Source organism: Microtus pennsylvanicus, chromosome 17 (assembly GCF_037038515.1).
Source record: "Microtus pennsylvanicus isolate mMicPen1 chromosome 17, mMicPen1.hap1, whole genome shotgun sequence".
NCBI lineage: Eukaryota > Metazoa > Chordata > Mammalia > Rodentia > Cricetidae > Microtus > Microtus pennsylvanicus.
This window is the reverse complement of record NC_134595.1, coordinates 29496128-29519429: the sequence shown is the minus strand read 5'-3', so window position 1 is coordinate 29519429 and position 23302 is coordinate 29496128. Positions and strand designations below refer to the sequence as shown.

At 48.3% G+C, this 23302-nt stretch overlaps 1 protein-coding gene across 37 annotated transcripts in view; it reads left to right on the top strand.

Annotated features, from left to right (window-relative positions):
• Positions 1-23302, top strand: part of Lrrfip1 (LRR binding FLII interacting protein 1) — a 131877-nt gene that overhangs the window by 38047 nt on the left and 70528 nt on the right. The window contains exon 1 of one of the 37 annotated variants that reach the window (XM_075951475.1): positions 16414-16722. The exons of 31 other annotated variants lie outside the window; for them this stretch is intronic. In XM_075951475.1, coding sequence (XP_075807590.1) covers positions 16657-16722 — 66 coding nt within the window. In that variant the 5' untranslated portion in view covers positions 16414-16656. Of the gene's footprint in view, positions 1-16413; positions 16723-23302 lie in introns of those variants that run through there. 5 more of the 37 variants (XM_075951496.1, XM_075951498.1, XM_075951488.1 and 2 more) reach the window with 5 other exon arrangements.

Here is a 23302-nt window from a genome sequence, read left to right as displayed (position 1 = left end):
GCTCTGTCTGCTTGGCCTGTGGGATTTCTGTGAACCTGACGCTAGAGGGCAGAGAAGAATTGCCCAGCCTACCTTCTTGAAGGCTTCCTGTTTCTCACAGCATTGCCCTAGCAACGGGAGGGCGGCAGCTGGTCGGCTTTCTAGTGTTGGTCGGACTCTGCATTAACAGCTTCAAGAGCCTTCTGGAGTTCTTACTCAGAGGCCTGGGTCCTCTCCAAGCCCCTAGGGCCCTGTCACCCAGGCCTTGTCTCTGGCCTTAGCTGTTTCTAAAATACTGCCTCTGTGTTCTTTGGGGCTCTTTGCCTTGGGCAGCGGAGCTGAAGCACCTGCTCACTTTGTTAAAAATAACCCCGGGCCTTTCTTTGTGCTGACTAGACAGTGACTGATACACTGTGTCAGGGTTGAAAAGATACACTTAGCAAGTATCACGCTTCTCAAGTATGCTTGCCAAGAGTCTGATTCCGGTGTAGCACCGTTTTGTTTTGTAACTTAGAATATTATTCTGAAGGGCTCATGCCTCCGTAGTATGCCAGAAGGATCCCAGCATCCATTATTCACAAATAAATAGGCAAGTACTAAAAAAAAAAAAAAGAAAAAGAAAAGTAAAATAAATCACAAAAAAACAGTTGCCAGACTAATTAATTAATTGCAGTTTCCCCAGGCTGTCCTTTTTTTTTCTCCTAGAGAAGGTTTCAAAGCCTCTAGAAACACAAAACAAGGATTTATTTTTTCCTTCTGTTCTTTTTTAATTCTTTCTTTTCAAAGGAGCAGACATAGGAAAATGAACCTTGTATTATGTGCCTCTTTTAAAAACAAACAAAAATCAGTGCACACTCAGGGAAACCATCCGAAAGAAAAAGCAATAAGATGGCTCCTTCCGTCTTCCTCAGACCCTTCCCTGCAGGGAACTCTGAAGAAGGAGATTGGGAGGGGGAGGGGGAACACCAAGGAAGCAGTGTCTGCTGGTCACTACAGGACTGACACACATATGACCTCACAGAGACTGTGGCGGTGTGCACAGGGCCTGCACAAGTTGAAGCCAGACAGGGTCCCACTGCTGAAGGGCTCCCACCCTTAACCGAGGAGTTATGCTGTCTCCAACTGACATCTGCTTGCAGTGGAGTCTCGCTGGATATACAGATGACAATTACGAGAGGCCATGTGCCCAGCAATGAATGTCCTACTCACAGTGAACTTAATGGCAATTTTGAAGATATTTTTGTCTCATATTGCTTTGTTTGTTTTTTCCCCCTTTGCTTGTGTAGTATGATTTCCAGTTTTGTGTTTTTATAGGTTTGTTTTTGCGTCTATGTGGGGGGGGGGGACGGGGGGGAGTATTTCTTGTGCTTTTTCTCTTTTTCTGGTCTTTTTTTTTTTCCTAAAGAGAAAAAGAAGCCATGGAGTTGAATGGGTGTATAGGGAGAAACAGGGAGGGAAACCATGATCAGAATATAGTGTATGAAAAAAGTTATTTCCCAGAAAAAAATGTCATCCTTAAAAAGGAAGAAAGAAATGGAAAAAAGAAAAGGAATAAAGGAAGGAAAGAAGGGAAGAAAGGAAGGAAGGAAGGAAAAGAAAGAGTTCCTTGTATCCTTATAAAGATGACATGGCTCATTTTTCCCTATTTTTTATGTTTTTCATAAATATAATGGTGTGTACTTTCTTAAGAACTTTACACAATGTCATAATAGTCTTATCACCAATACCATTGCCTCCTGTGTGTGTGTGTGTGTGTGTGTGTGTGCGCGCGCGCGCGTGCATGCAAGCATGCATGCATGCATGTCTTGCTCTATCTCTGGCATATTCCTCTGAGACAGGGTCTCTTACCAGACCAGGAGCTAGTCTGGTGACCAGAAAGGTCCAGCAGTCCTCCTGTCCCCATGTGCCTTAGCTCAAGGGTTACAGGCACCCACAACCTTGCCAGGCTTTTTATGGTCATTCTAGGGATTTGAACTTAAGTCCTTGTGCTTGCGTAGTAAGTACTCCTGCCCCAAGAGCCATCTTCCCTCCCCATCATTGCTGAATGAAGACAGCGTTTAGAGACTCTTCCCTAGCTGGAGATGATATAAGTCAGTGTCTTGCACTCTGTAAGGGAGGGGGTCTTCCATCCTCAGCCCCTGCTTTTCAAGTTAAATTGGTAGTTATCAACAGGCCACAGCAGCTGACTTGTGTCTCCTTGTCTCTCTGGTGTCTCCCTGGTGGCAGCCTGAATATGCACGTGGAGTCACCAATGATATTTCACTTTTGGGGACTTCAGGTGTCCAGAGCTAAGGGTAGGGATGATTTTAAAACAGAGAGGATGGCTGTCTACACTCTCTGAGAACATCTCCCCAGACAGGTTTTCTATGTTTGTTTTGTGTGCGTGTGCATGTGCGTGCGTGTGTGTGTGTGCGTGCGTGTGTGCGTGTGTGTGCGTGTGTGTGCGTGGGTGCGTGCGTGCGTGTGCGTGTGTGTGTGTGTTTGTGCGTGCATGCGTGTGTGTGTGTGTGTGTGTGTGTGTGTGTGGCTGATTTTATCTGGTGTCACTAGGAACGCCCACTGTCCTTCTTCTGGTTCCCAGGGGAAATCTTGCCTGGCTCGCTTCTTCCTCTCTTCGTGATGTAACATAAACAGAAGGGTACAGTTGCCTTTTAAAAATAGAATTACTTCAATTGTGGTAAAATATGCACAACAAAAATTTACCGTCTTAGCGATATATATTTCCTTCTTGCACAACTTAAATATCAGCCCCCCCCCCCATTTCTTCCTCCCCCAGCCTCTGCCACCCACGGTACCAGCTTCTGTCTCGGTGACTCTGACCGGCACTGGGACCCAGGCTGTGGTGGTGTACACTGACTCGTGTTGAGCAGAAGAGAGAGCCTGGGTTTGATTCTCAACATCCCAAAACCAAATTTAAAAACCACCCAGGAGCTCGTGCAGCTGCAGTCATGTGACACTCATGGTTCACAGGCAGACTCTAATGTCTTCACAGTTTGACCTTTGACCTTGTGCTAGACTCCCCTTCCTTTCTGAGGCTGAATGGTCCCCACTGTGTGGATCAGCTAGGCTTCGGCTATCTGTGGATCACTTCCATCAACAATAAGCACCCGAGTTAATGACGTCTTTGACATTTTAATCTGGGTTTCTTGCCATTGTTTTACCCGATATTGTTGAACCCCCTGCTCCCTTGTTTCTGTTTCCTCTCTCCCATGCCTTTTTGATTTCTCATAGAGATGCATACGCTAAAGTTAGAAATTAACAAAAAGCAATATTAAGGAGTTGGGCGTTGAGATGGCTCAGTGGGTAAAAGTGCTTGCCTTGCAAACCTGGTGACCTGAGTTCAATTCCCAAAACCCACAATGAAAGAAGGGAACTAGCTCTAAAGCTGTCCGTGACTTCCACACACATGCTATGGCGTGTGCATCCTTGCACATACATGCACACACAACAATAATAACAAATATGTTTTAAGTTAGCCATGGACCTAGGATAATCAAAAATGTGTGGCGTTGTGTTTTAATAATCATAGGCCATTAGAATTGAAGAGTTGAATGTTGTAATTTTTTTCATAGTCTGAAATGATTGTGTCTCTGTATAACCACCACCCCCTTGAAAACCTCTACCAGGCTGGGGAAATGGTTCCGTAGATAAAATATTTGCCCAGCAGGCATGAAGACCAGATTTTAGATATCTGGTGCTCATGTAAAAGTCAGGTGGGTGTGGCGACCCATCTGTGATCTCTGTGCTCTGGAGATGGAGGTGAGATCCCAGGGAAAGTTGATTAGCTAGACTAGCTGCATCTTCCTTCTCTGGGTTCACGGAGAGACCCTTCATAACTCAGTAAGATGGAGGAAGACACCAGATGTCTGCTTTGGCCCACCATGCACACACATGCACCGACATACATGGAACACACACATGCACACACGCGCATACAAACAAGCATCTCGGCTGTGGGAGGGTCTCTTCACCCAAAGGGGGAAGTTATGATCTTCTGTTACCCAGCCCCATTCTTTAGAAACAAGTCATAACTCCTTATCTGACTGGTGAAGCCCAAAAGAGTTTTGAGATTGCATCACGACAAGGAAGTGAGGTGCCTCACTGAAGTAACCAGCACAAAGTTCAGGCCTCCTTGTCTAGAAAAGCAATGTGGTTAGTCAAGCCTGGAGCCTTGACTCAATTGATGCTCATGGTCCTGCGGGTACCAGGGCTCCTCCAGTCTGGGGGTCATGATGTGCAGGTTTATCTGGGACACAGGTTGCTACCCCACTCTTTGTTTTTTTTTTTAAACTTATTTATTTATTATGTATACAACATTCTTTCTGCGTGTATGCCTGAAGGCCAGAAGAGGGCACCAGACCTCATTACAGATGGTTGTGAGCCACCATGTGGTTGCTGGGAATTGAACTCAGGACCTTTGGAAGAGCAGGCAATGCTCTTAACCGCTGAGCCATCTCTCCAGCCCTACCCCACTCTTTGTAAGCTGTGACTGGTACAACGAATGCAGGTTGAATTTTCCTTCAGCTGTTTTGTGCTGGAATGACGGGGACCAGCTGGCCTATACTCAACATTGTTGTTATAACTACAGCTTACCTAGCCCTTGTAAACCCTGTGAACTGGGTACCATTATTGCTCCCATTTTACAGACAAGGGCCACGCAGACAGGTCACCGAGCCCAGAGCTGGAGGTTTCCATCAGGTCATGGTAGCCGCAGGATCTATGCACTTTGTTACGGTCCACAGTGCCCTTCTGCACGTTACGGTCCACAGTGCCCTTCTGCAGAGCACAGTGGCACCCTAACTTCAACTATAACAGCGACTCCCTGACTTCAGGATGGCTCTGTCTCCAAGTTGTTCCATCTGTTTATCTTTGCTGTTCACAATTAGATCTCCTCCTCTCGGCAAGAGTGTCTTGTTTGTTTCCCTTTGGAGCCTGACTATTATGTTATTCTCTACCTGCCTGGTCTACAATTTTAGAATCTGTTTTAGGTCTCTCAACACAGATTCTTGCCCTGCCTTATTACAATGCAGGCCCTAGCTCTCAGAGCCACTGGGTCTCCTTGTCCATAGAGTGTCAAGGTTGGGATCCCAGCAGTTTTGAAACCATGGCACTAGAATTCTGATCTTTGGACCACTGGGAAAATAAGCAACCTAACTACTCAAAGGAAGAGATGAAAATTGAATTTTAAAAATATTTTATTTTAAATCATGTGTGGACACCTGCACGCGGGTGTCTGAAGAGGCCAGAAGACAACACGAAATCCCCTGGAGCTGGAGTTACAGGTGATTGTGAGTGTCCCAGTGTGGGTACTGGGAACCAAACTTTGGTCCTCTTCAAGAATAGCCTATGCTGGGCTAGAGAGATGGCTCAGTGATTAATTGCACTGACGGTCCTTCTGGAAGATCCGGTTTCAATTCTCAGCCACCATATGGCAGCTCACAACTGTCTGTAATTCCACTTCCAAAGGACCTGACACCTATGGCAAAACACCAATGCACATAAAATTAAAATAAATAAGTGTAAAAAAGAAAAGCCAGTGCACTTAAGTGCTGAGCTATCTCTCCAGCCCTTAGAAAAAAAATGTTAAGGCCTCAAGATTATGCTTATGACTCAACTAAAAAGTTCTTTTAGACCTGAGAGTTTATAGTGACATAAGCTAAAGGCCCACACTTCCCTGTGGCCTACCATCAGGATTTTTTTTTAAATAGTAGGGAAAATGTAAGATCTGATCCAAAGTCACACAGAGGAATTAAGAACTATGCCGGGGGTCAGGTGAGGAAGAAGGGAGACCCAGCGGATAAATACGCCATGAAGCCTCAGATCCCAAGTTCAATCCCTGGGATCCACATGGTGGAAAGAGAGAACTGATTCCCAGAAGTTCATAAGTTGTCCCCTGACTTCCACATGTACAGTGGCATATAAACACCCCAAAACATATACACACTAAATGGCCTTAAGTAACTTCCCAGAGGACAGACCACACTGAATGGTGCAAAGAAGAAAATTCCTCTTCAGTGAGAAAAACCCATGTTAAACTATTAATTTTTAATAGTTATTAATAGTTATTGTTAATCATTAATTATTATTAATCCCATCCCTGAATAATTTATAAATATAACAATCTTCAAATAAAATACTTGCTTAGAGGGAGGGTTTGTTTAAAACTTAACAAACAGGCTCTTGTCTTAATCTGGAAAAATAACTCAGCATTTCTGCAAAAGGATAGGGAAGGTGGTTTTCAATTGTATTGTAGCCCCTGGGCTCTGCTCAAACAAAGTCTTTCCTGCCTCTCTTCAGACATTCTCAGTGGGCCTTCACGGCTTCCAGGATAAAGTTCAGGCTCAGAGCACAAGGAACTGTAAAACGAGCCTCCTGACGTTATCTAAGGGAAGCAGCCTAGCACTCGCGCTTCGGCCTGTACCTGGGGCCACCTGATGTTTTTTCCGCATTTCCCTCCAGCTGCTGTATGCAGACATTGTCAGTCAGAACACATTTGTCTAGAAACTGAGACACCAGAAGCCGGGCTTTGGACATAGCCCAAGGCAAAGGCAGAATACTGGGCTTAAAGAATGGCAGCTGCCTGAAAAGGGGCCAGAGCTCCCCAAGAGCCCCCAAATGCCGACAGAAGCTTTCAACCCAATCCAAAGCTCCATCAAGTAACATTGGACTTGGTGCAGGACCTCTCTAACCTGCATGTAGTCTGTGACTTCAGAGATGCTCTCTGGAAGGAGAAAAGGGTGTGTGTGTCAAACAGAGTGAACTGGGAGTCAGACAGCATCTGACACCCATATTCTCTGTTAGGGTGCAGGACTGCACACTCAGCCTCTATTCTCTGGTCAGGACTGGTGTGAGGTGCCAGGACACTAAGCCCAATGTTTGCCCTCCTCGCTTTGATGCTGTCTCTACTAGCCCACCTGGAGAATCACGCCCTTAACTTCCACATGGCCACAGGGCTTCTGAAATCTCAGTTCTCAGCTCCCTATCCCAGGCTGCCCCTTGCTGGAATCCCAGTGCTGGCTCTTAGTCTCTTCCTGATAACAGCTTTGCTTTGGAGTTGGTACTGCATGCATCCTAGAACAGCAGTCAATGATGCGTTCTTGCCTTTCCATCCTCTTCAATGTGGTTGTGTCTAGCTGTGGCCTGTGAGACCCTGGCACCTCGGTAGCCATCAGTAAGTCAGTATCCTCCCCCACTGGGGGAGTTTCGGGGCAAATATGGTTCTCCTCTATATCACGGATTCTCACTCAACTGAAGCCACCTGACAATGTCTAGAGACAGTCCGGCTTGCTGCGCTGGGGTGGAGGGTATGGCTGTCATTTGCTGAGTGAGAGCCAGGTTACTTCTCCAGACAGCCTCCCAAAACAAATCGTTTGACCACCAAACGTCAGTACGGTTGACCTTGAGAAAGCCAGCTCTGTACTTAAGCTGGCCTCTCCCAGAGTCCAACACCCTTGCAACACTAATGTGCTGCTACTACACATTACAAGACAAGGGGAGGGGCGCCTCATACTCGAAATAGCTGCAGTTAGACAGGATGGTCAGAGGAGATCCTTTATTTGGAAACCCTCCTGTGGGCTCAGGGCCACGCCCTTCCATTATGCAAAGGCAGCTAGCTGCCCTAGTGAGCCGGGCGGGCATAAAGGTGACGTGGTCAGGAGTGGCTATTTGATCTCCAGTTTTTCCAGAATTTCCACTCCTGTGCCAAGCATGCTACTCCAGATGCTGTTCCCTGTCCAAGAGCTCAGGAGGCTCACCTAAAGCCATCCTCTTCCGATGGTGAGGTGTTTCCCCTCTGCGCTAAGTCTTCTCGACACGCATCCAGTTCGCAGGAGCCAGAAAGGTACAAGGCGATCGAGACCCGGCAGTCTTCTGTAGTCTGGTAGTTTTGACTCGTCTCAACTATAATTTCAGGGCTGGCATGCAAGAGGAACCTTTATATATTTGAGTGTGGGCCTGCATTCTCACGAGTCTGTTGATGTAGGTTTAGTCTTTGTTTTCCTTTGAGGGGGTCACTTGGGAAGATTTTAGGGATACTATTTGAGGCATGAGGACCTTCAGCTAGAAGGTTACTCACTTATATTTTTTTGTAAACCTTTGACTTTATCTTCAGGACCCTTCAGTCTCCTTGGTTACTATGGCTACCCTGTAATGTCAGATTATAAATGAGGTCTTCTATCTCCTGTGCTTCCTCTCTGAGAATGACACTTGTCAATCATATGTGTAGCCTAGTTGACTTTTAATGTCTCAGGTAGTAAAGATTTATGCTGAGATCTGATTTTTAAGGATCATCTACATATTTTCTAGAATATTAAACTCACAGGCAGGATCACTAAGGCACTCTAAATAGTACTTGGAAAAGCATTATTACTTTTAAAAAATATGGTGTTTTCTATTTCATCTACGTTGAAGTCTTTGAATTGCTTCTTGCTCTTAGGTATTCGGTTATCCAGTGACTGCAACCCTGAGCAGAAAAATTTGTCTTCCCACGCCACTGTTTATTGTCAGAAACACCTTGAATGGATTATTCTTTGAGCAAAAATAGCTACTTTTTCCTTCGCTATAAAGTTGATCTAGTGGGCTTTTTCTTTTTCTTTTTTTTCGAGTTTGTGCCTATATGGCAGAGGAATACATGAGAGTTTAGTAGTGTTGTTTGCAACACTTGTAGGAAAGCATTGGGTGGGATTTGCGGTACATTGTATCTATGAGCAACAGACTTGGTTTCCCTTGGGAGTGTTTATTGGTTGTTTGGGCTCTTCAATGAAAGGGAGACATTTCTGTGATGGTTTTGTCATGGCTTCACGGGTCACCAGTTCTGAGGGATGGCTTGGAAAAATACATTTGGATTCCTGCACACTTTGGGGGTGGGGGTAGACTCAGAGTGACATGAATTGGAAATTGTCTCCAAGGGATCCTCAGTCACTCCATGCAACTTGCTGGGCTTGATGGGGCTCCCCAGAAAGGATTCTGCCTCCCAATACTGGCAATGGCATGACCCCACCCCACCCTGTGCTGTTCTCAGTACTGGCAATGGTGTGACCCCCACCCACTGTTCTCAGTACTGGCAATGGTGTGACCCCCACCCACTGTTCTCAGTACTGGCAATGGTGTGACCCCTACTGTTCCTGATACTGGCGATGGTGTGACCCCCCCACACACACTGGTCTGTTCAGATCCCTGACAACTCCCCTATTTCTGACCCCCTGCCCCAACCTTGCGTAAACCTGTCATCAACCAAGAGCAGAGCTTCCCATCGCCTCCCCCCACCCTAACCACTCAGGTTCAGGTCTCTTAACTTCATTCCCACCCCATTCAAGCAGGCCCTTTCTCAGACTTGGTAGCTTCTGGTTCTCCTGTCCCTTCCCTCCTCCCGTTCCTCCCTGTGCAGTCTTTCTCTGAGCTGCTTCCCAACATCCCCAGCTCTATCTTTTCTCACTCTCAGCTTTCAGACAGACTCAAATCTGGTCCATCCTTAAAACCCTCTGGACCAGAGGCTAGAGAGATGTTTAGCACTTAGGAGCTGGCTGCTCTTGCAGAGGACATAGGTTTGATCCCTAGCACCTACTTGGTGGGTCACAGCCATCCTTAACTCCAGTTCCAGGAAACCTGACACCCTCTTCTGGCTTCTGCGAGCAACAGGGACACAGACATACATGTAGCCAAAACACTCATACACATAAAATAACTTTAAAAAATTTAGAAACCCTGTGGACCAATAAACAAATCTCTCACACCCCGACCCCTCCCTCTAGCCCCGCCTTTCTCCCAGGCTTAGGTCCCGGGCTCTAACAACAGAATGCAGTAATCACTGTTTTTCTACTTGTAGATTAAAGGCTTTCTAGACTTTGTTCTCTTTGCTTCCAGGAGACACCTCTGTTTTCTGTTTAACTAGCCCTTCTCTGTCTTAGCTTGTTCCTGAGCCATTAAAGGTGGGAGTTCCAAATTACTTCTCCCAGCCTTGTTCTCATTTCACCACACGGCCAGTCCCTGACATCACCCTTGACTGGCCAGTGCTCTAGGCGAACTTTTTAAAGTTTCTGTTCCCACTTGCCACAAAAATACAAAATACTTAAAGATCGATGAACTGAATGGCCATGGTGACTCATGTCTCTAGCCCCAGCACTGGGATGCCTAAGGCAGGATGATTTTCACAAGTTTGAAATCAGACTAGGCCACAAAGTTCCAGACCAGCTCCTTAGGCTACAGAGTGGTATCATATCTGAAAAAAAAAAGGTGGGGGGTTGGCCAGGCGGTGGTGGTGCACGCCTTTAATCCCAGCACTCAGTAGGCAGAGGCCAGTGGATCTCTGTGAGTTCAACACCAGCCTGGTCTACAAAGTGAGTTCCAGGCTAGCTTGTTACACAGAGAAACCTTGTCTTTAAAACACAAAGAAGAAAAAGAAAAAGAAAATCAGAGAGTTCATGATAACCTATGGAAAGTCTCCATTTTATTAGGAGAACCATCCTTTTGTCTCTCTGTCCACCCACCTACCATGTATGAAGTGGCCATCTGTCCCAAACCATGAGAACATGAAGCCATTGCTGAACTCTCCATTGCAGCCTGATAGGGGAGGGGCTGAGCACAGGGCAGCTTGAGAATGAGGGGACTCTGGCATGAAGCCCAGCCCAGGAGCTGGTTGGCCCAGGAAGCTGGTTGGCACAGTAGCAGCCAGCTTGCTGTTGCTTTCCAGCTCTCAGGTTCCACGATCATCTCTCTGCTGGAGGTGTCCAGGACTGTAGCTTGAGCTGGGTGCTGGCTTGGGGTACCACTCTTCCCAGACAATGAGTAGGATGATCCTCTCTCCCATTCATTGGTACTACAAGCAATGCCTCTAATCTTCATGGGAGATTTAGCTTCCATCCTTGACCTCGGGATCTTCACCACCATGCCAATGGCCTTTGGATGGGTAGTGGGGTTATGTTGGAGGACCCCCATCTCCCGCAAGCCTCACGACTGGCGGCGGGGGAAGGGGGACAACACATGTCCATAAGAGGTGAAGAAGGCACTGAGTGAGACTAACCTTGTGACTTACTTTTCTTATGCATTTAAACAGTCGAACTTGTGACCTGTGAACTTTACTATAAGAAGGGATTCTATTGACTGATAAACAGAACTCGGGGCTAAAGCCTAGGGAGGGAAGGTCTGTGATAAGCATAAGGGGAGATTCTATTGGTGAAGGATGCAAAGGACCTAGGACTTCTTTCTGAGGAATGTGTTCTGTTCACTGAAGGATTGGGGCCTCAGTAATGCTCAGGATATTGGGGGGATTCAGGTGGAGGCTGAGAATCACCAAGTTGATTGATTTTTTTTTTCTCACTCTGGCACTCCAGGTGACCAGGCATCATTCATTTCCTTCGCTGGAAGAAAACATGATTGACAATCCTGGTTTCTCCAGTGCTTTTTCTAAGCTGTGCTTCCTCCAGGGCTACTGGTCCAGGTTAAGCCCAGGGAGACAGTCAAGGGTTCACTGAGTCTCCTGACTGCCTCCTCCCAAGTGAGGTCCTATGGGTGTCTGGCAGGGGGCACCTCTGTGTCACACAGCATGACATAAAAAGATGTTCAGGGGCTTACAGTGATGTTTTAAGGAGAAGAGCGGCCGGCTGTGTCCTGCCGTCCAGCTAGCTTATACCCCGAAATAACAACACACAGATTGTATTCATTTAAACACTGCCTGGCCCATTAGCTCTAGCCTCTTAATGGCTCACTCTCACATCTTGATTAACCCATTTCTAATAATCTGTATGTCACCATGTGGCTGTGGCTTACCGGGAGAGATCCAACATGTCTGACCTGGCAGCTGGCTCCATGGTGGCTCTCCCTGCCTGCCTTCTTCCTCCCAGAATTCTGTTCTGTCTACTCCATCCACCTAAGGGCTGCCCTATCAAAAGGCCAAGGCAGCTTCTTTATTCAACCAATGAAACCAACACAAATGCAGAAGGACCTCCTACACCATAGTGGAGACCTGGCCTTGAAACCTGGCTCCCCTCCTCCAACATGTCTGTGGACCAGTCAAACACCTGTGGGCCTTAGTGTGCACGTCAAGTGTTTTATAAACAGAAGGTGCCATACAAAGCTTGGGTGATGTCCTGAACCACAGTTTCCATAACATATGATCACAGCTATGGTTTTTAGGCAATTGTCTAAGGATTCAAATGAAGTAAGAGCACACATGTGAGCACACTGTGTGTGCAAGCCATTAGAGGTGTTTACCCTGTGGTCCATCATCCATGGGCTGCCGATTCATGTCTGAAAAACAAGTGTTAGGGTGTAATGGAGAGAAATGATTTCATGTTGGCTACCTGATTAATGGGAAGACTGAGAGTCACTCTGTCTTCCCTCTGCCTCTGCTTTCTGTGGTCACCCTACAGCCAAAACCACAGAGGAAGGCAAAGCTAGTGAGCCTAGCAACAGATGCCAGGGAGACAGAGTCAACTGGGCTTGGGTGGAGCCCCAGTCTGGCTCACTCTGTGGCCGAGCTGGTTAGCTGTGCTGTGATCCTTATGGTCCTTCAACAATGCAGGCCATTGTATTTACCTTTCGTTCCTTTCTCGGGAGTCCCTTTTAAAATTGGGCTCCTGGGCATGATCTTGTACACCTGAGAACTGATGTTGAGCCTCTGGACTTTCCTTTCCTTTAAGAGATCACAGAGGACACACCCATCTCACACACATACACCAACATACACACACAACACACACATACACCACAACACACATACACTAGACATGTATATATATCACACATACCAGACACACACACACATACCAAAAACACACACCACACACTACATACACACACCACACACACTAGACACATACACACACACCACATACACTCCATACACATGCCACACACACTAGACACATACACACACACCACACACACACATACACACCACACAGACACCACACACACTCCATACACATACCACATACAGTAGACACATACACACACACCACACACACATACACACCACACAGACACCACACACACTACATACACACCACACGCACACACGCACACACACACACACACACCATAAGCTGGTAGAGACAGATCTTTCCCAAAGCCACTGTGTGCTCTCAGAAAGAGATCCGGTATTTAAATAGTGTCAACAAATCTGTGAGCTCACGGGTCAGTGCCTGGCCATATGGAGAGGGCTACAATTGCAAAGCCAGCTTATTAGGAATGGCCGACCATCGATCATGTTTTCCAAAAGGAGAAAACCAAATTGCATCACACACCTTCCAGCTCTTTATATAAAACCCTGGGCCCTACAGGGCATGGAGGCACATCCGGAGGCGCATCCCTGTAACCCCAGCACTCTGGAGGTGGGAACAGGAGAATCCAGAGTTTGAGGACAACCTCAGCTACATGAGACTATCTTAGAAAAGAAAAGAAAAAAAAGACCTTTGATACCACCAGCTTGACAGCCCAGTGGATGAGGCTCCTCTCGGACTTTCAAAGGTGTCGGGGGCTTCTTGTTGGATGTGTTCATGTGTTTGTGTGACTTGAGTTTCTTCAAGACAAAAGCTTGTCTATTGTTCTGCTAAGACATTTCTGTTGGGGTGAAAATTTTGTGTTGAGGTGCACATCCCATTCTTCTGAGTGTCCCTTTTGTTCACCCCCCCCCCACACACACACACACCATCCAGGAGTTAGTAGATTCCTTTCACATTCATTACCCTCACTGTGGCCTTGCAAGATAGGGAGGCTAATGGAATTCATGGAAGACAACTCTGAGCCTCTGCACTTTATTAGAACATAGGTTGATTTATTTACTTTTTTTTCTTTTGGAGACAGAATCAAACTCTGGAGCTCTGACTGTCTTGAAACTTGCTATATAGACCAGGGTGGCCTAGAACTCAGAGATCTGCCTACCTCAGTGGCACTAGTACTGGGTAAGGTTCTGGTTTTGTTTTTTGTTTTTTTTTTTTAAAGACAACATTTCAGTTTGCCAAGGCCAGCTTCAAACTTGATATAAAAAGCCAAGGATGGCTTTCAACTCTCAGTCCTCCTGCCTTTACCTCCCAAGTAGATTACAAGAATGTACAGCCAGGCGAGGCCCTAGAATTTAGATTTAAATGCCACCACCAAGGGTAGGCACTAAACATGCCACTCGCCATATGGGCTTCCACACTTTTGGAGCTGGGAACTGCTTACAGCACCAATCAAGGCAGGATGGGCTCACTTAAATCAAAATATGGCACCCTCCTATCTAAGAGAGCAGGGTGTTGGGGTGGCAGTTGCCATAACACGCCGCCACTCTGTGGAACCACGTGTCTTGTGTGTTATTCTGCGGCTGGTGGTGTTCCTTGAGCCTAGGAGTCTCACCACTTGACTCCCTCCCATAGCTTTGGGGAGGGGGCCAAGGGCGGGGCTTGCAGATTTTCCCTTTCTTAGGTCTGCTTCACCTCTCTGTCTCAGTCCAATTCTCAGCCATCTTAACTTATGGTCCAGCTTCCTTCCTGCAGTGGAAGAGGAGGCAGCAATGGATGGGTGGGGTTCTTGCCAGAGGATTCGGAGGGCAGCAAGGACAGTGTTCTGTCTTTCTTTGCTGGACTCCTGGACAAAGGAGTTTGTTTATGAGCTTGTTAGAAGCCAAGAGATACCTTGGGGGCTGGGGAAATGCTCTGGACGTCAGCAACCAATATCTTCAGGTATTGTCTGCGGACAGGCAAAACAAACAAAGCCTGCCCCTGGGCTACAATGGTGTGGGTGTCCCAGCTTAGAATCTATCTGTCTATCTGGATCAGAATACACTAGCAGAACTCTGTTATTAACCGGCCCCCACTCTCACCTGTAAAGTTAGTCCTAGTAGAATTACGCGTATCCCACATAAATGCCACCAACCTTTGCCGTTACAATGCTATGTAAAACTATTCTCTCCAATTATTTGAACTTTGTGGAATCAAGAACTTTAAACCAGCGTTTGTAAAATGTTACATTGAGACAGTTACTGGAAGCCAGTCCTCTCTTTCGCGGGGAGTTTTCCTCGTCTGAGATGCTTCATCAAAGTTTGGTGCGCTCTCTTTCAACTTGCACTTATTCTCAAAGCCACACCCCTTCACCCATAAGCCACGCCCCTTTGTTGATAAGCCACGCCTCTTCATCCCTAAACCTAGCTCTCTGCACTCTCCTCATCCTTTCTGGCCAGGTTCTTCTGCTTTCAGAACCCATCTTCTCTGGGCCCACCAGAAGCATAGCCCAGAGATGTGGTGTCAGGATGCTGATCCACACGCACAGGCCAGTGCACATGTGTTCATTGTTATCAAGAAGTTTGTCAGCCAAGTTGAGAATAGGGATCCATAAAGCTCATATGTGACCCTGACTTCTCCAGAATCTTTCTGGTGACCCCAGAAAAGAAAACCAGGCCAAGGGTTCCTGTTGCTTTTCCCTTTGAGCCTAAAAAAGGCCTTCTGTGGTGGAGAAAACACTTCACCCAGGTCTGCTGCGTGGGCCGTGGGGACATAACGCAGCCAAGATCGGTTTAGGGTGAAATCCGTGCAGTTTCCTTTGGGTTGCTTCAGTCCACAGGGCACAAAATTGGAATCCGCGTGATGTTAATTTTAAGTCAGCGGCACTCCTGCCCAGTGGACGTGGAAGATGTGTGCTAGGAGTCGGGTCACTGTCCTGCGTGGAGACCAGTTTCTCGCCGCAGGCCGTCAGAGCAGCATCAAAGCCCGAATAGCGCAGATGCGGGGCTCCAGATACCGAATCCTCCGGATAGCGACTATCACCCGGGCCTCATGCTCTCTTCTGTCCTGATTGTCAGGGACCGTAGCTCTGTGGTTCCCAAGATTGAACTGGCTCGAAAGACCGCTGCAGCGGGGGCAGCTACGCTTGGGCAGAGGCTCGTGCGCTGTGGTTCTAGCTCAAGCCACGCGTGTCCTAAGGGAAGGCGCGCTTCCCAAGGCCTGGGCTAGTCTCCCTTGCTGACTCAGCCGAGGGACAGCCAGGGCGTGGTTGCGGGTGGGGTCCCTAGGGTCATTCCCCTCCGCCTTTCTCTTGTCAGCCGCAGGGACTGGGTGGTAATTGATGGCACCGCAGCCTACTAGTCAGGAGCAGTCTGAGTGGGGAGGAAGGCGGATCCGGAGGTTCTGAGGCAGAGCAAAGGGAGGAGCATGGGCGGGATCATGGAGGAGGAGCGTGGGGGGGTCCCTGGTGGGCGGATTCGGGTGGACCTCGTGGAAGGAGCGCTTGGGTTGGGAGTGCCATCGTGGGTAGTGGATGAAGCGAACGGCTGAAGGGGGAGCATGGGGCAGAAGGAGCGTGGAAGGCAGACGAACCCCCGAGTGGGTGGGTCTGGGGAGAAAGGGCAAACCTCCTGGAAAGAGCGCGGGAAAGGGGCTGGGAAGGAAGGCGTGGCGGGCACAGGGTGGGTGGGGCGTGGGGGCGGGGTTAGGCGGGGAACGGGCGGAGTGTGCCCGGGGCTCCTCTCTTGCCACCCCCACCCCCGGCCCGGGGCCACCTGCGCCCCGCCCTACCGGCCGCACCCCAGCTAGGGAACCAAGAAGCCGGCTGTCCGGGTTTCGTGTGCGCCGCGGGGATCATAGCGAGTTCTGCTTCTGCCTGGACGGCTGTCCTGAGTCCGGAAATGTGGCCTCTCTGAGAGCCCTCCGACTGAGCGGGTCTGCGGCGCGAACTCACGGGTGGGAAGTTGGTCTGTACTCCGGCAAGATGACCAGCCCGGCGGGCACACAAAACCAGGAAATTGACTGTCTGAGCCCCGAAGCTCAAAGACTGGTAAGAGGAACACGCGGTTCAGTCCTGTGCCTGTCAATGCCCCTCCTCCCCCCGCTGAGCTCTGTCCCCTGAAGGCTCTTCGGTCAAGGGCAGTGGCCCCCTCAGCGGCTGCGACCCTGCTGGAACAGAGGCGGGTGGGCTCTGGCAGAGTCTCTAGAAAATCCTGAGGACAGGTGGTTGGCTAAGAACAAGATATCTGCAGGTGGCGCTCTGTAAAGTTTTGTGTCCCTACACCTCTCTCAAGGACGAAAAGGAGCGTGGTCTCACCCTCCGCCCCTGGTGATGGTCTCTAGGCAGGCTCTGCTCAGCTGACTGGCTCTGGCCTGTATCCAGCCGAGATCTGAGATCTGAGTGTGGTGTAGCGTTTCACACGGAACTGCTGGTTTGGTATTTTACAAAGTACAGCACCCAGGAACTGGGCCCTCATCCGGAGGCACCACCTTCCCTGGAGTGACTTGGAGGGTTTGCAGGCTCTTGACCTTAGGAACACCTCCCTCAAGGATCCAGGAACCTAAATCCACTTTGGCGGGTGTCAGTCTCTGGTGTTTCCCTTGCCGAACTTAACTTGTGGAGGCATGGTGGGAAAGGAGTAGTTTGGCCTTAAAATTGGGCACCAGGGGGTTGGTAATCTTAGGTTCCCGCCTGTAGCTTATGGTTTTGACTTGGGGGCTGGGAGTCGAGACCGGAGCAGACTACCTAACCCAGACTAGCTTTGAAGTCGGATTCTCCCCCTTTCAACCTCTCCACTGCTGGGCTTTCCGGCCACCACCTTCCCACCTCTCCCATTGCTGTGGTTGCTTATGAATGGAAATTTTTAAAAGCTAAAGGTACTCTTTGAAATGATGTATTTTTATGGAGTTAGTACTAGAGAAATAGGAGATCCAAGGTTCCCACTTTGTCAGGTTTTTGTGAGTCCCAATCACTCATCACCAGGTAGGAACTAATCCTGCATTGTTGTCTGTGGGATAGTCACAATGAGGATGCTTTGTTTGACTGGGAAGGTGTAAATTTTGATACCAATGATAGACTAGAAAAGTTAGGTCCTAGCTGAGAACTGTCCTGTGTGTCTTAGTGTTCCCCCTCCCCACCTCCCTACCCACCCCCCCACCCCCCCCCCCCCCCCGCTCCACACTTAAGTTTTGGCAGTAATTTGTGTTTTTGGAACTATTCTGTCAACTGTGGGCCTAGGGAGGGAACCTGCAGGGCCACTTTGGAACCCTCTTCAGGCCAGTCTTGAGATAAGGGAGGAGGGAAAGCTTCTGAGACTGTGGTTTCAGAAAAGAGGCCCAGGCACACCATAGAAGGCAAGAATGGGGAGGAAGTCAGCCCTGGGCTTGTGCTAACATACAGGAACCAAGTGCCAGAGTCCTGGGCAAAGAGAAGACTAAACAGCTAAACACCGAGAACAGCATGTAAGGAAGGCAGGGAAAGGCCCAAGAGGTGGGGACTCCCCCACCAATTCCCAGACACCAGGCACAAGTCCCGCTACTCAATACTTGGAGCCTGTAGGGTACCCAGGCAAGATACTGCCCAGCAGGAGGAGGCTGGAACCAGGTCCTCTTCCAAGTGCTCATTGGTCTGATAGAGGCCCACCCTCCCTTCCAGAGTCCAGGAAACACAGAGCACTAGAGAGCGAGTGAATGTTTATATGTAAGATTACGGCAGAATTCATCTAGCAATGAGCCCTGCCCTGTCCTAGGCGACACTATTTTTAGTATTTCTTTCTCTCCTTGATGTAATGTAACCTTCGTGCATTGCTCTAAAGCCCCTTCCAGGCATTTGATGAAGGACTGCTACCTAATAAAATATGGCCAATGCCTCCTCTTACCCTACTAAAATCTAACAGTGCTGAATTCTGGAACATATTTGGTCCTAGAATATTCTAGAAGGAAATTCGGACTCTTTAAGAGGTTTACAAAACAGTAGCAGAAACTTTGTATAGGAGAACACAGAAAAAGAAACAAAATGTGGCCCCTGTTTATGAGGCTAATGGCCCGTTGGGCAGGAAGTGTGCAGGGGCATGACAATGGCCGGTGTGTGAGAAGGGGGGCCACCCAGCTGCTCGGACCCCGGGTTGAGCTTGTAACTGGAGACCGGCAGTGACCATTACAGAATGGTTTTTGTGTTCTATAGTTGGTGTCCCTGGCTCCTAGGAGCAGGGCTCTTCCCAGTGGGCAAGGGCTGCATTAAACGGTTGTGAGAGGACAAAATGAACAAAAGGAAACAGAGAGAGGGTGAGACATCCTCAGTCCAGAGAGAGCTGTCACAAACGACGTGATTGGAGCAGAGTATGCGGTACAGACCTGGATGCCTGCAATACTGGCATTCAGAAGCTGGGTCAGAAAGAACTCCAGTTCTAGGCCAGCCTGGGCATAGGCAGACTCTGTCTCTAAACAGAAAACTCCTAACGTTTTCTTTATGGCTGCATGGATGCCTGGCTCCAGAAGAGGGCTTCAGATCTCCCAAACCAGAGTTATAGACAGATGCAAGCCACCATGCAGATGCTGGAAATCGAACTCCAGGTACTTAGGAAGGGCAGCCAGTGCTCTCAACAACCAAGCCACTTCTCCAGCCCCAAACTGGCATTCTTTAAACTTCCGTAACTTCTGTGTATTGCTGAGGTTATGTCATCTCTGGCCTCTTTCCACACACTGATGAGCACTGACCCTGAAAGGAGCCAGTCCGTACCTTTTGATAGAGGGGTAGAAGTTGACCCTACCAGGCATGGGCCACAGGCAGGCTGTCTATGAATGCAGCCCTCCACAGAAAACATAAACTTACTTAGAATACTGGGAGATTTTTTGTTTTGTAACTCAGTCATGGGGTTCTCCACCATGAACTGTGTAGATGACATTGTGTCAAACAGAGCCCCTCTCGCAGGAAACCTGAATCTTAGCCCCCAGGTTTGGGAACTGGGGGTATCAACTGACATTTTAAATGTGTTGTTTCCCCGAGTAGTAGTTAAGATAAATAAATAAACAAACAAAACAATAGACCTAAAAAATAGTAAGTTCTTTTCTTTTGAGCTGTAGCTCTAAGCCATTTGTTTCCTTTTGTAGCCTGACTTATTTATTACTCATGTGTGTGTGTGTGTTTGTGTGTGTGTGTTCCAAGCACGCTTTCGAGCTCTCGCTCTCTCTCTCTTCCTCCCTCCCTCCCTGGAAAGGCCCCTCTCAGCCACCACTGCAGGCAGTTGTAGGTTGTCTCTGAAACACTGAATTCATCTACTTCCTGGCTTGGGAAGCATAGGGACCTTGAAAGCCCTGCAGCAGATCTGGGTCACCTGCTCCCATCCTACTTGCTGACCAGGGCACAGATCAGCTGCTCCCCTGTCACTGCTGGAGCCAGGCTCATCCCTGTCAGAGGCTATGGCCACCAGGCCATTCCAATATCAGCCCCTGAGCCCAAACTTTCCCAGTACAGGAGACCCCAAAATGCAGTAATAAAGGTCAGGAACTATGATGGAAACAAATATCTTTACTTGTAGGATCCCTGGGTGACAGTGGAGACTAAATTTCCCTTTTTCTCTAGGTTAGTTTCTGTTTAGCAGAACAGCTCTCATAACGGAAGCCTCCTTTGCAAACTGCAGAAGGCTTAGGGTTCAATCGCCGCCTACTACCAAGGAGAGCAGGAAACTGGTTTACTTGTGGTGGCCAAGTCTCAGCACAGTTGACTGACTGGCATGTAACCTGCTTAGAGTGAGATTCCTAGTCGGTTAGTCGGGCAGTACCGGGCCAGGCCTTGGTACCACGTATTCGCTCTTCAAAAGGCAATGAACCGCAGGGACAGCTTGTGACTCAGACCGGAGGAGCTGTTTGTGACTGGTTACTCAGATGCCAGAGTTCCCAAAATTCCATTCAATTTAAAGGATTAACCTTAGAGCCCAGAGGCCTTTCCTTGCAGTTTCGGGAAGGGGGGGGGGGGCGGGGTATTTTGTGGTGGTGGTCAGGGAGTGCCTTTAGTACCTGACTGCTTTTACTGGAAGCCTCCAGTTCCAGTTTGTGTTTTAAAGGAGGCTTTCTTTCTTAAGATGGACTTATGGTATTGGGACAGTAGATATAGTTACGTGAACCGACTTCCTTCTCCCAAATTAGGTCAAACATTAGTGTGAATACACCCTAGAATTAATTCAGAATTGCCAAGTGATTGCTAACCATTGCCACAGTTACTTGCCTCAGGGGCAAATTCCAGAACCACCAATAAAGTTAGAGACAACACCAAAAACCAACTAAGCCACGCCCAGCTGCCCAGCCGTGCTACTGTGTATTCCACCTTAAGACAGGTTGGTTTCCCTTGGATGGATCTCAAATATAATAAAGAAATAACTCACCTTAGTTACTGGAAGGAGAGTTTCTTTTTAACGCCATCACTTGTCCAATGGAGATATTTTTGCTTCAAAGTAGCAGTTTCTTTTTTTTTTTAAAGTATTTTGACTTTTTTTGGGGGGGGGGTTTCGAGACAGGGTTTCTCTGTGGTTTTGGAGCCTGTCCTGGAACTAGCTCTTGTAGACCAGGCTGACTTTTTATATATGTATGGGTGTGTGCATTGCACACATGAGTGAAGGATGTCAGAAGAGGAGCTCAGATCCCTTGGAGCTGTAGTTACAACGATTGCGAGGGTCTCCTCACCCTGCCAGCCTAATGTGGGTGCTGGGATCTGAACTCTAGTCCTCAAGGTTTATCAACAAGTGCCCATAACCGCTGAGCCATCTCTCTCCCCAGCTCTGTGTGTGCGCGTGTGTGTGATTTTTATTATTATTTTATAGGAGGGGAATGGGTGTGTGTGCCACAGCAGATGTATAGAAGCCAGAGAACAACTCTGTAACGTTAGTCTTGGCTTCCACCTTCACGCGGTTCCAGGGATTGAACTCGTGTCTCCGGGCTTTCATGCCAAGTGTCTCTACGCACTGAGCCATCTTGCTGACCCCCCATTTGTATTTGATTTGGGCACGGTTTTTAGTATGTGGGCCAGACTTCTCCTGTTTCACCTCCTGAGCGCTGGAGTTGCACTGCAGGTAAAGCCCACCATATTTGGCCCACAGTGTTGGTTCTGATCCATGTGTGTGGCAAGGCAGTGTGTGTGGGGGGTGGGGGGGACGGGAAAATTTTTCTAGAGGAAGCAGGATTAGGAGTGGGTGTGAGGTTTGAGCGGGAGTTCCCCCTCCCTCAGTGTAAGCTACACTGGGCCAGGGTGTTTGTCCTGCGCTGCTGAACTTGGTGTGAACTGTGTTCATGCCCCCCTGCTCCCCCATTAGTAGCTGTCACAGAAGACACTTCTTAAGTAGTTAAGGTAGCTAAATTTATCAGGCCCCTGCTGAATCAGCTTGGCGAGGTTTATGTAGATGATGTTAGCCATTACCTCATAGGACTAGACAATTATCTCTGATTTACGGATAAAGAGCAAATGGGGCCCTGAAAGTCTTGCTGAGCCCCCACGGACACGTGGGGAAACAGTCAGACCCCAGGTTAGCTTACTTGGAACTCAAGCTGACTGTGGCGCCACCGTATACTGCTTCAGACTCTCCTGGCAGGGATCAAATATACAGCCTCTGCCTCCGCTGCAGTTCCTCTCACTTCAGCCATAAGCGTCTCTTGACAGCCTTGGGGTGTCATCACTCCAGTACCCCCACACCCCACACACTCCGTTTTGACACAGGTTTCAGGCAGCTGACTTCTGGCTCCGAAATGCTGGGATTACGGGCATGTGATACCACACCCAATTTACTACCCTTTTCTGTGTCTGGTAATTTTCACATGAGAGAATGTTGAGTCGACTTAATTTTTCTAAATAAGACAGAGAAGAGTGGAAATGGAAGATTGGTAGAAACCTCTGCTTTTCGCTTCTTCGAGGTATGCGGACATTTTTGATGTTACTCGTGAGTCTTGAACTCGGGGCCTTGGCTCATGCCCACAAGCACTGCTGACTTACACTCCAAGCTTATGCCTGTCACGTATCACTGTGATTCAAACCTTTAGTTTGTAGCTTGTGTGACACCATCTCCACCTCCTCCCAGATTGATAGGGCCATTGAATTAGAAAAATGTGACTTTTTCCAGGGTTGTTTCCAGGAATGTTGATTGAATCCGAGAAGGGTTGTGTTGTTGAGAATTCCCTGCCTAAGGAGGTGTTAACAACCTTCCATCCAAGGTCCAAGGTCCCATCCACAAATCAAAGTACCCATCTCACTGATGTTCAACCTTGAAAACCAAAGCATTTATTTGGTTTACTTGTAGAGATGAAGGAATTTGGCTGACTCCAAAGCAGCTACCTTGGAAAATCTTTTAACCTACCCAGCACCGTAGGCGGAGCCCCTTCTCTGGCCTGTGTTGTCTAGTACCTCCTGAGACCACCCTCCCAACCCCCACCCCCGCCACCACCCCAACCAAGTGCAATTAAGGCAAAACTGCACACACGCGCCCAGAAGGAGAGGTAAGGAATCTCCAGTGACTCTCCCACCCCCTCCCCATTAAGGAATGTCAACTCTCAGCTGGATCTCACAGACAGGCACAGCTAACTTGACTAAGACCGCAGCTGTTCTGCCTGGTGGGCAGAATTCTGCCACGAGTCCTTACAAGCTGTTG